The sequence below is a fragment of the Arachis stenosperma genome, chromosome 8 (genome assembly GCF_014773155.1).
Source record: "Arachis stenosperma cultivar V10309 chromosome 8, arast.V10309.gnm1.PFL2, whole genome shotgun sequence".
NCBI classification, from domain to species: Eukaryota; Viridiplantae; Streptophyta; class Magnoliopsida; order Fabales; family Fabaceae; genus Arachis; species Arachis stenosperma.
In genome coordinates, this window is record NC_080384.1 from 29,431,217 (window position 1) to 29,446,269 (window position 15,053).

The 15,053-nt window shown below is 38.8% G+C and overlaps 1 protein-coding gene across 1 annotated transcript; it reads left to right on the forward strand.

Annotated features, from left to right (window-relative positions):
- Positions 1-12,650: 12,650 nt before the first annotated feature.
- Positions 12,651-13,223, forward strand: LOC130944892 (histone H2B-like). Its single transcript, XM_057873475.1, has one exon. The coding sequence runs from the start codon at positions 12,707-12,709 to the stop codon at positions 13,121-13,123; it is 417 nt and encodes a 138-aa protein (XP_057729458.1). The 5' UTR covers positions 12,651-12,706; the 3' UTR covers positions 13,124-13,223.
- The last annotated feature ends 1,830 nt before the right edge of the window (positions 13,224-15,053 follow it).

Genomic DNA, 15,053 nt, shown 5'->3' on the forward strand with positions numbered 1-15,053 from the left:
TCCAGTGGCGGATTGGGGCGTTGTCCTGTAAGCCCATAGCACTTGGGGGAGCTCTTCAACCCAAGCTCCTTTTGCTTCTTGTAATCTTTTCTTTAGCCCTGCCAGTATGACTTTGTTGGCTGCCTCGGCTTGCCCATTGGCTTGCGGGTGCTCCACCGAGGTGAACTGTGTTTGATTTTCATACTGGCTACTAATCTGAAGGTAGAATCGGTGAATTGGGTTCCATTATCTGTAGTAATGGAATAAGGTATCCCATATCTTGTGTGATATATTTTTGTAGAGGACCTCCGACTTCTTTGAGCGGTGATGGTGGCCAATGGTTCTGCTTCTATCCACTTTGTGAAGTAATCTATTCCCACGATCAGGTATTTGACTTGTCCTGGCGCTTGGGGAAAAGGGCCTAACAATCCATTCCCCATTTTGCAAAGGGCCATGGAGAAGTGATACTGATGAGCTCTTCTGGTGGAGCCACGTGGAAATTTGCATGCATCTGACATGGTTGACACTTTTTCACAAATTCTGTGTTTGTGAAGTAATCTATTCCCACGATCAGGTATTTGACTTGTCCTGGCGCTTGGGGAAAAGGGCCTAACAATCCATTCCCCATTTTGCAAAGGGCCATGGAGAAGTGATACTGATGAGCTCTTCTGGTGGAGCCACGTGGAAATTTGCATGCATCTGACATGGTTGACACTTTTTCACAAATTCTGTGGCATCTTTCTGCAAGGTCGGCCAGTAGAATCCAGCTCGGATTACTTTCCTGGCTAGTGACCTTGCTCCGAGATGGTTTCCGCAGATCCCACTATGTACTTCCTCCAATACCTCGGCAGTTCTTGAGGTCGATACACACTTTAATAATGGTGTTGATATCCCCTTCTGTAGAGAATATTTCTCACCAAGGTGTAGTGTTGTGCTTCCCTTCGGATCTTTTTGGCCTCTTTCTCCTCTTTAGGGAGGATGTCGAATTTCATGTATTCGACCAAGGGGTTCATCCATCCGAGGTTTAAACCGACTACCTCAAGTACTTCTTGTTTGTCTTCTATTTTTAATACTGAGGGTTCCTGGAGGGTTTCTTGGATCAGGCTTCTGTTGTTCCCTCCTGGCTTGGTACTTGCTAACTTGGATAGGGCATCCGCTCTGCTGTTCAGATCCCGAGTTATGTGTTTAACCTCGGTTTCTGCAAAGCGCCCAAGGTGCTCCAGAGTTTTCTCCAAGTACCTCTTCATATTTGGGTCCTTTGCCTGATACTCTCCACTTATCTGGGAGGTCACCAGTTGTGAGTCGCTGTATATCATCACCTTTGTAGCACCGACTTCTTCTGCCAGCTTTAATCCAGCAATCAAGGCTTCATACTCTGCCTGATTATTTGAAGCTGAAAATTCAAATTTTAAGGAAACCTCTATCTGGGTTCCTCTTTCATCTACCAATATTATGCCTGCGCCGCTTCCTGTTTTGTTGGAGGATCCGTCTACATAGAGTTCCCATGTAGTTGGTTTTTCCTCCTGATCCCCTGCGTATTCTGCAATGAAGTCGGCGAGGCATTGTGCTTTGATCGCCGTCCGAGTTTCATATCTTAAGTCAAACTCGGAGAGCTCTATTGCCCATTGAACCATTCTCCCTGCAACATCCGTCTTTTGGAGGATTTGCTTCATGGGTTGGTTCGTATGGACTCTTATTGTGTGAGCCTGAAAGTAAGGTCGTAGCCTTCGTGAGGCTATTACTAAGGAGTAGACAAACTTCTCTAGTTTGTGGTATCTTAGCTCAGGGCCTTGTAGAACTTTACTGATGAAATAAACTGGATGTTGTCCGACCTCATCTTCTCTTATCAGGGCTGATGAGGCAGCCTTGTCCGCTACGAATAAGTACAGGACGAGGTCTTTTCCAGATACTGGTCGGGTCAGAAAAGGAGGTTGGCTTAAAAACTTTTTGAACTCCTGGAACGCCTCCTCGCATTCAGGAGTCCATTTAAACTGACATCCCTTTCTCAATAAGGAGAACAGTGGAAGGGATTTTAGTGCCGATCCTGCCAAAAATCTGGAGAGGGCTGCAAGTCGGCCATTCAACTGCTGGACTTCTTTCAAACAAGTCGGGCTTTTCATCTCTAGGATGGCTCTACACTTATCGGGATTGGCTTCGATCCCTCTTTGTGTTAGCATGAATCCTAGAAATTTTCCTGCCTCCACCGCAAAGGCGCACTTTGCGGGATTTAGTCTCATCCCGTGCAGCCTTATGGTGTCAAAGACTTGTGAGAGGTCTGACAGGAGGTCGACTTCTTTCTTGGTCTTTACCAGCATGTCATCGACGTATACTTCCATTAGACTCCCAAGGTGTGAGGAAAACACTTTATTCAACCTTTGATATGTGGCTCCTGCATTCTTCTATCCGAATGGCATGACTACGTAGCAGAAATTAGCTCTGGGTGTGATGAATGATGTTTTCTCCTGGTCTGGCTCATACATTGGGATTTGATTATATCCCGAGTAGGCGTCCATAAATGATAAGTATTGATACCCCGAGCTGGAGTCCACTAGGGTATCAATACTTGGCAGTGGATAAGGGTCCTTGGGACATGCCTTATTTAAGTCGGTATAGTCGACACACATTCTCCATTTGCCATTCTGTTTTTTGACTAGCACTACATTGGCTAGCCATGTTGGGTACTTGACTTCTCTGATGAAGCCAGCTTCCAGGAGCGCCTGCACTTGTTCTTCTACTATTAGGGCTCGTTCTGGGCCGAGCTTGCGTCTTCTTTGTTGTACAGGTCGGGATCCCGGATAAACCGAGAACTTGTGGGACATGAGCTCGGGGTCTATCCCAGGCATGTCAGAGGCCTTCCAGGCGAAGAGGTCGGAGTTATCTCTTAGGAGCTTAGTCAATTCTTGTTTTAGGGTTTCCCCTAGGTTGGCTCCTATATGAGTATTTTTCCCTTCCTCTTTACTGACCTGTATCTCCTCGGTTTTTTCTCCCGGTTGTGGTCGCAGCTCTTCTTTGGCCCTTGCACCGCCGAGCTCTATTGTGTGAACTTCTCTGCCCTTTCCTCTCAGATTAAGGCTTTCATTGTAGTATTTCCTTGCCAACTTTTGATCCCCTCTTACCGTTGCTATCCCTGCTAAGGTCGGGAATTTCATGCAAAGGTGGGGAGTGGATACCACGGCTCCGAGTCGATTAAGGGTAGCTCTGCCGATTAAAGCATTATATGCTGACCCCACATCAATGACTATGAAGTCTATACTCAGAGTCTTTGATTTTTCCCCTTTTCCAAAAGTGGTGTGCAGGGGCAAAAATCCCAGTGGTTTTATTGGCGTGTCCCCTAATCCGTATAGGGTGTCGGGGTAGGCTCTTAATTCTTTCTCATCCAACCTTAGCTTGTCAAAAGCGGGCTTAAAAAGGATGTCCGCTGAGCTTCCTTGGTCTACTAGGGTTCTGTGGAGATGGGCATTCGCCAGGATCATAGTTATTACTACTGGATCATCGTGTCTAGGGATTATTCCTTGCCCATCTTCTTTTCCGACCTGGTAGACTCTTTTGAGATGTCTTTTGCGAGAGGATTTGGTGAGTCCCCCTCGCTTTCTCTTTCCATGACCGTCCGACCTTTCTATGAGATATCTATCAAGTCGACCTTCCCTAGCCAGCTTTTCTATCATATTTTTAAGGTCGTAACAGTCGTTTGTGGAGTGACCATATATTTTATGGTACTCACAGTAATCGCTGCGGTCCCCCCTTTTTTTATTTTTAATGGGTCTAGGGGTGGCAGTCTTTCAGTGTTACAATCTCTCTGTATACATCCACTATAGAAACTTTCAGAGGAGTATAAGAGTGATATTTTCTTGGTCTCTCGAGACCGAGTTCTTCCTTTTTCTTGGTTTCCCTTTCCCTCTCTTTTGTTGAGGGAGGGGGCCCAGGTCGCCAACTCAGGTCTCTCAACTTAGCATTTTTCTCCATATTGATGTACTTTTCAGCTCTTTCCTGTACATCACTTAGAGAAACGGGGTGTCTTTTTTATATGGATTGTGAGAAGGGACTTTCTCTGAGTCCATTGACTAACCCCATTATGACTGTCTCTGTGGGCAAGTCTTGAATCTCTAAACACGCTTTATTGAACCTTTCCATATAGGCTCGTAAGGATTCTCCGACCTCCTGTTTTATTCCCAGGAGGCTCGGTGCATGCTTCACTTTGTCTTTCTGGATAGAGAATCTCATCAAAAACTTCCTTGAAAGGTCTTCAAAGCTAGTAACCGACCTCGGGGGGAGGCTATCGAACCACTTCATCGCTGCTTTCGATAGAGTGGTCGGGAAAGCTTTGCATCGCGTGGCGTCGGAAGCATCGGCTAGTACATCCGACTTTTGAAGTTGCTCAGGTGCTTTGGATCCGTGGTTCCGTCATAGAGGTCCATATCAGGGCTTTGAAGTTCCTTGGAACTTTTGCCTCATTATGTCCTCGCTGAAAGGGTCCTCCCCTCCTAAGGGCGGCTCTTCTCGTTCGCCACGGAGTTTGCGACCTTTGAGGGAGGATTCTAACGTTAAGAGTTTTCTTTCTAACTCTTTTCGTCGTCTATCTCCTCTTTTAGGTTCTTTTCAGTTTCCTTTTGTCGCTCCGTTCTTGTTCTAACTGTTCCAGGCAACTGTGGACTAATCCCATGAGTTCAGTTACAGGGTGGTCCCTCTTTCTCTGATTCGCGCCCTTCTGAAGAGTTTACCTTCGGTTTTTTACTCCGGAGGTACCTTCCTGTGTTGATCATTATTTCCTGTTGGAGGGTGAAGTCCGCATCGTTATTGCCTGTGTCCAGATTCTCTTGTTCAGAATCTGTCTCCACATGACCTTCTTCGTGGGATCTGTCCGCCATCAGTGGTTGATCTCTCGGGTCCCCGGCAACGGCGCCAATGTTACGGTGGGTAACCGGAGATTGATGGGCTGAATGGAATTGGTTGGCCCAAATGTGTGAAGGAGGAGGATTCCGAATGGATCTGCAACTCGGGAGGCTCCGTCCGACTTGTTTGAGCGAGGAGATGGGGGTGGTACCTGCAAAGACACTTCGATGCCTAAGTTAGCAAGAGTGTGAGCAGGTCTAGAGAGTATTGGACCTAGAGATACCTGAGGGGTGTCAGTGTATTTATAGCGGTGAACCAATAACCACCGTTGGAGTAGTGCCATATTTTTAGGGTGTTAACCATCCCATTATCTTAGGGAGGTTAAGATATGGCTCGTTGAAGTGGTTAGAGAGATTCTAGGGGCAGTTACTCATTTGAATGAGTATTTATCCGCCAGCTAATCTCGTGCCCGACTTCTTTAGAACAGGTCGTGGTGAGTACCGACTTCATAGGATGAAGATTGGTACTGGTGAGGCCCAACCCTCTGGATTAGGTCTTTTGCTTGATCATGGGCCTTTATTATTGGGCCAGGGTATGAACAGAAACTATTTCTCGTTGTTTTAAATGCTGTTTTTATTTTTAATAAAAAATATGCTTTTCTTTAAAAAAAGAAAAAGTTGAATAAATAATCATTTTGATATCCGAAGAATTTTGATTTTGTCAAAATGGATTCCAACATTTTTTTATGACAAAATAAACCTTAAAAAATATGAATCGTTTGACAAAATAATCTCGATGTTAACTCTTTATTCTGGATATTAACAGAGATGACTAGGTGGCACGTAAAATACTAACATAGAAAGTTAAAGTGATTTACGTGGGATTAATTCACTTTTTAGCCTAAAAAAATTCCTAAGTTTCAAATTGAGTAGTTGGTGGAGCAAAAAATAAAAAATGGAAAAAAATATTTATCCACAGAGAACGACATATACTTCCATATACGAGAACAATTATGAGGGCTGCATCAAATTAAAAAAAAAAGGAAAAATCATTTTATGGAACGTGCTTCTGCCATTAGGAGGTTGTGATGCTAAAATCGGATATTTGGGCCAACCATTGCATTAGTTTTTTCGTTGTCGATCTTGGCAGGTATGTCATTTTGAATGAAACTAACCCATTGAACAAAACTTGTTATTCTTCTTATTTGTTGAATCTTTTCCTCTTTCCTTCCTATTTTGATAGAAATTGAGAATGAGATATGTGAGTATTTTGTTTGGGTTGATGAAGTGGAAGAAGAAACTAAGAAAATTAAACTAAAAGCTAGAAGCAACAAAGAGATGAAAAATTTGGACAATGAGAGAATTACAAGACATATAACTATGAGGTCGCCTGTGATTAAAGAATACATGAGCAAGATAAAAATTTTGTTGTTGGTGTTTGTAATTAGGATAGCTTTCGTTATAATTATGAATATGTTCTCATTGTTTAGGTAGTACTAATGTTATTGTTGTTGTATAGTGGTAAAAATTAGTAGTAGAGAGTGCTATTTTTAGATGTGCTAAATACTGAAATTGTATACAAACTAAACATGTATTTTCTCATATTTATGAATAAAAAATAACCATATTGTATTCATTGCATATTTCTTTTTATGTATGAATCTAAGAATGTTGGAAGAGATTAAATCATTCATATTGCATAAACTAGAACAAAATAACAGCACCAAATGCTGCAAATATTTATAACTAAATACAAGTGTGGCAGTAAACTCAAAAAACCAATAGACCATCAAATGCTTATACCTAAATACAATTGTGGCAATAAACTTAAGAAACTAAAAAACTATCAAAAAAGACTTCTTCAGTACATAATTAATATATTTCTTGTTGAGCCTTAATTTCAAAATACTAAAAAACCATCAAAAACCATTTGAAACCATAAAAAGAATCTTGTAGTTCATGTTAGTGTCTTGACTGGGACTGAGACACTTGGTCTACTTTGGAGCTGAATTGTCAAGTTTGGTGTGGGTATGAATTGCATAAATCTGCTTGTTATTGCAAGACTTACTTTTCCCATAATTTCAACACTCACACATGGCCTTATGCTTAAAGAGGTAGTCCTATTAATTGTTGTAGAAAGCTTCATCACCAATGCTGGTTCTGGATTCACTGGATTTGGAGGCCTAAATGTGGCAAATTTGGCCCTTGTTGTAGTGCAAGTGGTTTGGTTGCTGTTGCAGCTGGTCTAGTTGGTCTTTATGATGATGCTCATGGTGGTTTGAATGGTGTTGCAGCAGATGATCTTATCTGATCTATTGATGTAGTAACTCTCTATGGTGGTATTTGAGGTTGGGTTGGGATGACAAATGACTTTGTTGGAACAGTAACTGTTGTCTTCTTTTGTTGTAATCTTTTCTTACTAAAATTTTCTGCTAACTTAATTTTATGCCTAAGATAAATTCATATAATTTTGTAAGTCTCTGTTTGAGGGAAAAAAAAAACAACCATTCAGTGATACAACACATAATGATGGTTCTTACTATAGTAGCTTATTCCTGTATCTGAAGATGCCTTTGTGTTAATGCCTCTTCTTCAACTGATTTTAGCACTTGAAGCTTACTCTAAACAAACATAGATAAAATAAGAGATCACATGCACAAAGCCAACAATATTACATATTTTTTATTATTTTACAATATTCTACTATCATATGTTTTTGAATTATTTTGTTAGAGTATAATTAGAATCAATTAGATCAATTCGCATTATTTAACATATATGAATATTTATTATATGATATTACATATTTATTATTTTGATTCTCTTAACACCTATAAATATCATTCTTATTGTATCATTTTATACAACTAGAATACACACAAATTCTTTCTCTACAGCTCTCACTCTCTTACCTTTTCTAACATGGTATCAAAAGTATATGTTTTTTTTTCATGAAAATTCGTTCATAGCCCAATTGTTTTTTTTCTTCCAATAGTGTTCTTTACCTTCATTTTTTAATATTTTTCTGACGTTTTGGCTCGCCACTGCCGTCACCAGCGTGTTCGTCTTGTCATCAAAATTTCAACGCCTCCAGACTTACCGCCGGACGCACCCTCATGCGCCGCCTGAAAGTAATGTTCTGCTTCGGGTTCTCCTCTCTCCAGACGCCATCCAGCACCGTTGGATCTACACCCTGGATCAACGGCACCAAACAGCGCCATGTGTCGAAGCCAACAACACACGCGGACTGCTCCAACCCACGTCAAACCCGACCTGGCCCGCCTCTCCAACCCGCGTGCCATATCCCTCTCCTATCATGCGTTGCCACGTGGCCTACCCTGCTGACGTGGCATCTGACGTGACAGTTGACGTGGCTAATAGTGGGACCCTCCCTAAATTTTTTTAGTGATATCTTTTCAATTCTGTCTTTCGTTTTCTCATTTTTTGCCCCGAATTCGCAATTTTCTCTCCTCTCTTTGACCATTGTATCTACTATTATGAAAAAATCAGATGCCTTTGCTGCCACAAACAGAAAGGGTAAATTCTGTCAAAATTGTAATCATTCTGGGAACCTCTTCTTAGACTATTCTTCTGTTGAATGTCATAAGTGCCAACAAAAAGGCCACATTAGGTACAATTGTCCACAACTGTTCTTCCATTTCTGCAAGCTCTTAGGATATTTGATTACTACCTGTCTTACTCATCCGCCACGTTCTGATCACCTCAAGTATCATTATCATCCCAACTTCTCCAAGAATGTGTATGCTTCTGCTGTTGCTGCTACTACTGGATCTACCACCTCTGTTCCTCTAAACCCATCTCATATCTCTCTATCTGATATTGCGTCTCTTCTTAAGCATCTTCTCTCCTTTTCTGGTAATAGTCCTGCTATTTTTCGACTTTTTCAGGTAATTCTAAATGGTATTTTGATTCCGGTTGCTTTAATCACATGTCTCATTTGCATCATTTTTTCTCGTCTTTGTCTACCACAATAAATGCACCTTCTGTCAGTACTGTTAATGGTTCCTTCTTGCATGCGACACACAAGGGTTCTATTTCTCAGTCAACCCTTACTATCCCTGATACTTATTATATTCCCAAATTAAACTTTAATCTTATTTCTGTTGGTCAACTTGTTGATCTCGATTTTGATGACATTTTTTTCCATTTATGGTTGCTGTGTACAGGATCGTTGGATGGGACAAATCATCGGAACTAGACATAAGGTCGGAGGGTTGTTTGAACTCGAGACTCTTCATATTCCTCCTATGTCAAATCTCTGTGTTACTTTTTCTCCTTCTACCTTTCACTTGAGGCATCATTGTCTTGCCCCACAACTCCTAAGAAAAATTGCGTCTTCTTAGATCTCAGGGTGTTTTGGGTCAAGTTAATAATGAGTCTTTTATTATATTTCTTATCAAACTGCCAAACAACCTGGTTTATCTTTTCACAATAATTTATCTCTTACTTGCTCTCGTTTTGATCTTATCCACTCTGATGTTTAGAGCCCTGCTCCCACCGCTTCTATGGTAGGAGCTCGATACTTTGTCATCTTCATGGATGATTATTCATATTTTACTTGGGATTATTTGATGACTAATCGCTATGAGCTACATCAGATTTATTTATATTAACTTTGCCACTAATTAAAACTCAGTTTTCCAAGGTCATTAAAGTTTTTTGACGTGATAATGCTATGGAACCGTGATTCCAAACTTTTAACCTTTCTTACAGAACAAGGTACCTAGTACATCTCAACAAAATAGACGAGCTGAGCGCAAACACTGTCACATTCTTGACTATGTTCGTGCAATGCTTCTTTCTTCTTTGTGTCTTAAGTGTACTTGGGGTGAAGCTGTTCTTACTGCTTTTCATGTTATCAATAGACTCTCTTCTTCTGTCCTTGGTAATGTTACTCCCTTTGAGCATCTTTATCATACCTCACCAGATTACATTTCTCTTCGAGTTTTTGGTTGTGTCTGTTTTATTCTTCTCCAGCCTCGTGAATATAGTAAACTTGGACCTCAGGTTTGCATGTGTTGTTTTCTTAGTTATGGCACTAAACACAAGGGTTATCGTTGTTGGGATCCTTTCTCTAGACGTATTCGTATATCTTGTCATGTTGTATTCTGGAAGCATCACATGTTTTCTCGGTTCTCCTCATTTGAATCCATTTTTCCTACTCAGTCATCCTTTTTCACTAACACCAATGTTGATCTTTTTCCTAATGATGATTCTACAGGATCTATCTTGAGTCAACTTCTATAGTCTCTTACTCTTCTGCCTTCTCCATCTCATAGTGATTCTAGACCGGACGATGATCCTGCCTTTGCCGTTATGCCTCCTCCTTCCACTGGAAGTTATGAGAAGCAACACAAGAGAATAAGAGGATATGATAATAACATTATGCAACAACAGCATAGGACCACATTCACAAAAGGAAACAGAAAATCGACAACAATACACAGATTCTCTTTCTCTCTTAGGACCAGAATCAGTTAACACTTCCAATAGAGAATAACACAACACAATGCAAAATAAAGCTAAAATAAAAATCGCACTAACCTTGCATGAGTTTTAGCACTAAGGAGCTCATAGTAGCTCCACACAAGCTAAGCTACGAATGCAACAACGACGACCAACGGCCCCATGTTAATTGGGGTCAATGGAGGTCAATTAGAATGTGAAGGGGTGAAATATAAGTTTTAGGTGTAACAATCTACCATATGAAAATGGCAATATTATAATCTCACATCTAACCCTTCACGAAGCATTTAACGTGCCACCTAGACATTTCTGTTAACATTCAGAGTGAGGAGTTAACATCGAGATCATTTTGTCAAACGGGTCCATTTTGTCAAAAACAAACTTTGGAGTCTATTTTGACAAAACCAACATTTTTCGGGTGCCAAAATGACTATTTACTCAAAAAAGCTATATGTTGTGCAAACAATTGACTATACATAGTATAATTTAGAATAAACTACTATTTATAGTTTTATACCCATGAATTTTATAAACACTGACAAAGTATCCATCAAACAAGAAAACTAACGTTGTACCCATAAAAAATAGATTTCGTGTGACAAAAGTACCCAAGTCCTAATTTTTTGTTGACTTTTTTTAATAAAAATTCCAAATTACCCCTACTCTTTATCTTCTTTTCCGAATTTCAAATTTTCACAACCCTCACCAGTCACCACCAGCAGCTATCCTAATTATCACTGGATTTCTTCCCTTCCCCCTCTCCACTGCCACCATTCACTATTACCACCACTAAATCCCAATCTCCTTTGTTCCTTTATCAGTTCATTTCTTTTAGAGTCACAAAACCTTTTCTCTCTATATACATACGCTACATTTTTCCTGAAATCACTTTCTCTTTTTTCACGCTTATCCACTCCATGTGGCTACCGTAATTGAGCTTGCCAAGCCGCGTACGCGTCATGCCGCCACCATCTTCGTTGTCGTCGCATTCCAAAACTTTTGCCACTGCCATCAAATCGAGGAATGGCATCTTCATCATCAGCGTCGAGAACGACAATTACAGAGCAGAGAGGAATTTTGGCTATTCAGATTGTTAATGATATTCAAACTTATCTTACTCAATTTGGTATTGATATCAACTTTGTCTTTGTTTTTCTTCAAGAAAGATCAATCTCCACTGTTCATCTCTTTTGCTTCAAACCCTAATCACTCTTTTCCTAAATCTAACTCACAGTTGATGAAAGTATGAAACCTAGGGAGCATCGCACTCTTGCGGTGAATGAAAAAAGAAAGGGAATGGAATTAGTGGTGGTGACGGTAAATGGTGGCAGTAGAGAGAGGGTGAATGGTTAATGACAGTGAATGAAAAAAAAAAGGGATTGGACTTTAGTGGTGGTGATAGTGACTGGTGGCAGTGAATAGAGAGAGGAGAGACAATGATAATAAAAAAAGGTGCTGATGGTGATTAGAATTGTGAAAGTTTAAAATTTAAAAAAGAAGATAAAAGGTCGGGGTAATTTGAGAATTTGATCAAAAGTAAAAAAAAAGTCATATTTGGATATTTTTGTCGTACGAAATTCATTTTTTATGGGTACAACGTTAATTTCTTTGTTTAATAGATAATTTTCTTAGTGTTCGTAAAATCCATGAATACAAATAGTAGTTTATTCGTATAATTTAAATAAAAGAATAAAATTAAGAGAGTAAGTAGTTTATTCTTCTTTCAAAAAAGTTATTTAAAAAAAATTATGCACCAAATAATTTCTAATAATTTTCACAATATATAGTTGATAAAAACATAGCTTATGTGTTTCAATTAATTACTTCTTGATAAAATAAAAAATTTAAATAAAAAACTAACTAGTTTTTAGTCCAAATCTGTTTATTTTTTTATTTTAAATTATAGATCTTAGACTATAAATTTTAAATTCAAAACAACACTACATTTTAAATTTTTCAAAAAAATATGAATTAAAAAATGATTTTATAACAAAAAGTTGATTTCGATGAATAATTTAAAAATTAATTTCCTATGTTCATTCTAAAATAAAATAAATAATGTTCCTTTTTCTTTCTTATAAAAGAAACAACAAAAACTAAGTTAAAATTTTGAAGAATGAATTGTCCCACACTCCCACCACAAAAGTTTTCAATAGCGCGCCTTTACCATATGGCCTTATACCCGTGGATTCAATCCATTAGACGCAGAAACAAATCCATACCGCCCAAACTCCCAAAACAATATCCAACGGTCCACGTCATCGATCCGCATGCAACCCACCCAACCAATCAAATCGCAGCACACTAACCTATATATACTCCACACTAATCAACGAGCATAATTCATCAAAACACCTTACATTCACACCTCAAACACCAAAACTCTCTCATTTTGCTTAATCTGTGATCTGATGGCGCCGAAGACAGAGAAGAAGCCAGCGGAGAAGAAGCCGGCGGCAGAGAAGGCACCGGCGGAGAAGAAGCCTCGTGCGGAGAAGAAGATCCCTAAGGAAGGCGGCGCTGACAAGAAGAGGAAGAAGGCGAAGAAGAGCGTTGAAACTTACAAGATCTACATATTCAAGGTATTGAAGCAGGTTCATCCTGACATCGGGATTTCCAGCAAGGCCATGGGGATTATGAACAGCTTCATCAATGACATCTTCGAGAAGCTCGCTCAGGAAGCTTCTAGACTCGCCCGCTACAACAAGAAGCCTACCATTACTTCACGGGAGATTCAAACCGCCGTCAGATTAGTACTCCCCGGCGAGCTCGCTAAGCATGCTGTTTCTGAGGGAACGAAGGCCGTAACCAAGTTCACTAGCTCTTAGATCTTAAAATGTATGCTGATGTTTTCTAAGTATTACTCTGTAATTTCGTTATGAATGGAAATGAAATGCTTATTTTGCCATTGAGGTATTTGAAACCCTATATATATATATGTTCGAAAAGTGCTATCCCTATCATAACGTGTATTCATTATTTTCAGACTCGACAACTAATTTATATTTTTGGAACTCAATTATTAACCGTTTTCAAAATTATAAACCTAAATATTTCGTGCGACGTGCGAGTACATAAAAGTTAGTGGTTCTATTTTGTTTGGTTTCATAGTAAACGACTTGTAGCAATAATGTAGTACCATGAAAGATCATCATGAGATAAAATATCTTATAGTTGTTTATCTGTAAATGAGTGAGAAAGTTAGTCTAAATCCAATAAGTATGCATAAAAAACTCCTCCGAAATATAGAGACCTCTGAGTAATTTATTAACTTCAAAGTTATTAAAATGGGCTATTATGATAAATCGTAATCTTCTATATATTTTCTATAGCTTGGCTATTTTATCTTTACTGCTCCATGACTTTTTCAGTTTTTCCTGCAAACATGCAATCTCTCGACGCAAAGAATAAAGCAAATGAAATGAGCAAAAGGGGTGTTCATAGGCAGGTCGGGTAGAATTTAATTAGATTCAAGTTTGATCCTGAGATTACTGGGCCAATTTTGAGATGACTCAAAAGCAAGCTGAATAAATAGGGTTAAACCAAACCTAATCTGAAAATAGGACTCGTTAAAAATAACATTCGAATTTGATAAAATATGTCTTAGATTTAGGTTAGGTTGGGTCTTGAACATCCCTAAGTAAAAACTATGCTACATGCTACATATTAGTAAATTTATCTTTTGCAAGGTTTTAAAAGCTGAAATGACCATCGAACTACTTTTGTTATGGTTTATTGATTTAGAGGTTTAACCGGTTCAACTAGAATATTCGAATTTTTTTAAAATATATAAAAATATAAATAAACACCTAAAAATATAAATATATTCTAGTATAAATATAAAAAATATATTAATAATTAAAATGATAACACTAATTAAAGTCTTATAATCTCATTTGAGAAGTATACAAACTAATAGTACAATAGCAAAATTAAGTATGAATATACTCTAATGTAAAATGAAAAAATACAGAAATTTAAAGTATAATACTAACTAATGTCTCATAATTCTATATAAGTACAATACAAGAGTTAAATTATAAAGAAAAATAGTCAACTAACGAAAATAAACAAAATATTTCAGTATAAATGTATTTTAATTTAAAATGTGTTCGATGTCCTTAAACTTTTAATGTATATAATTTAAATTAGATGATTATATTAGTATTCTAAAAATAAATCTAATGTATAATAAAAACAATAAATAAATAAATATTCACAAAGGACAAAAAACAACTCCATGAATAAGAGAGAAAACTTTTCTTTCGGTGGGCTTCAAAAACTTTGGCCCAAACAACTATGTCGTACAATGTAACCTTTCTATCAAAAACTAAAAACACGACAATCCATATAGTAGAAGTAGCAGTCGCATATCTAACAATGTAACCCTAGTGGCAAATGAGAATGCTCCTCTTTCCATAGAAAATTGATGTAGCAGCCGCACATCAAACAGCACCACTGTTCAAAGCCTAGGAATAGAACATAAACCCCCCCCCCCCCCCCTTCTCTCTTCTTTTTCTTTTGTTTCTGATCACATACATCAGAAGAGGCTCGAACACGAAACTTCTATATAGGGAGGAGGAACAAATGTCATGTGAACATGAGGTTATCGGCGAACCCTTTCTAATGTGTGAATGTGGTGTGTGTACCCTCTAGTACTGTAGTGTAAGGGAGGGGGGGAAAAAAAAGAAGGGGGGGGGGGGGGAGAGGGGGTTTATCATGGGATTCAAAACATGCAAAGATTATGACAGCTCAATC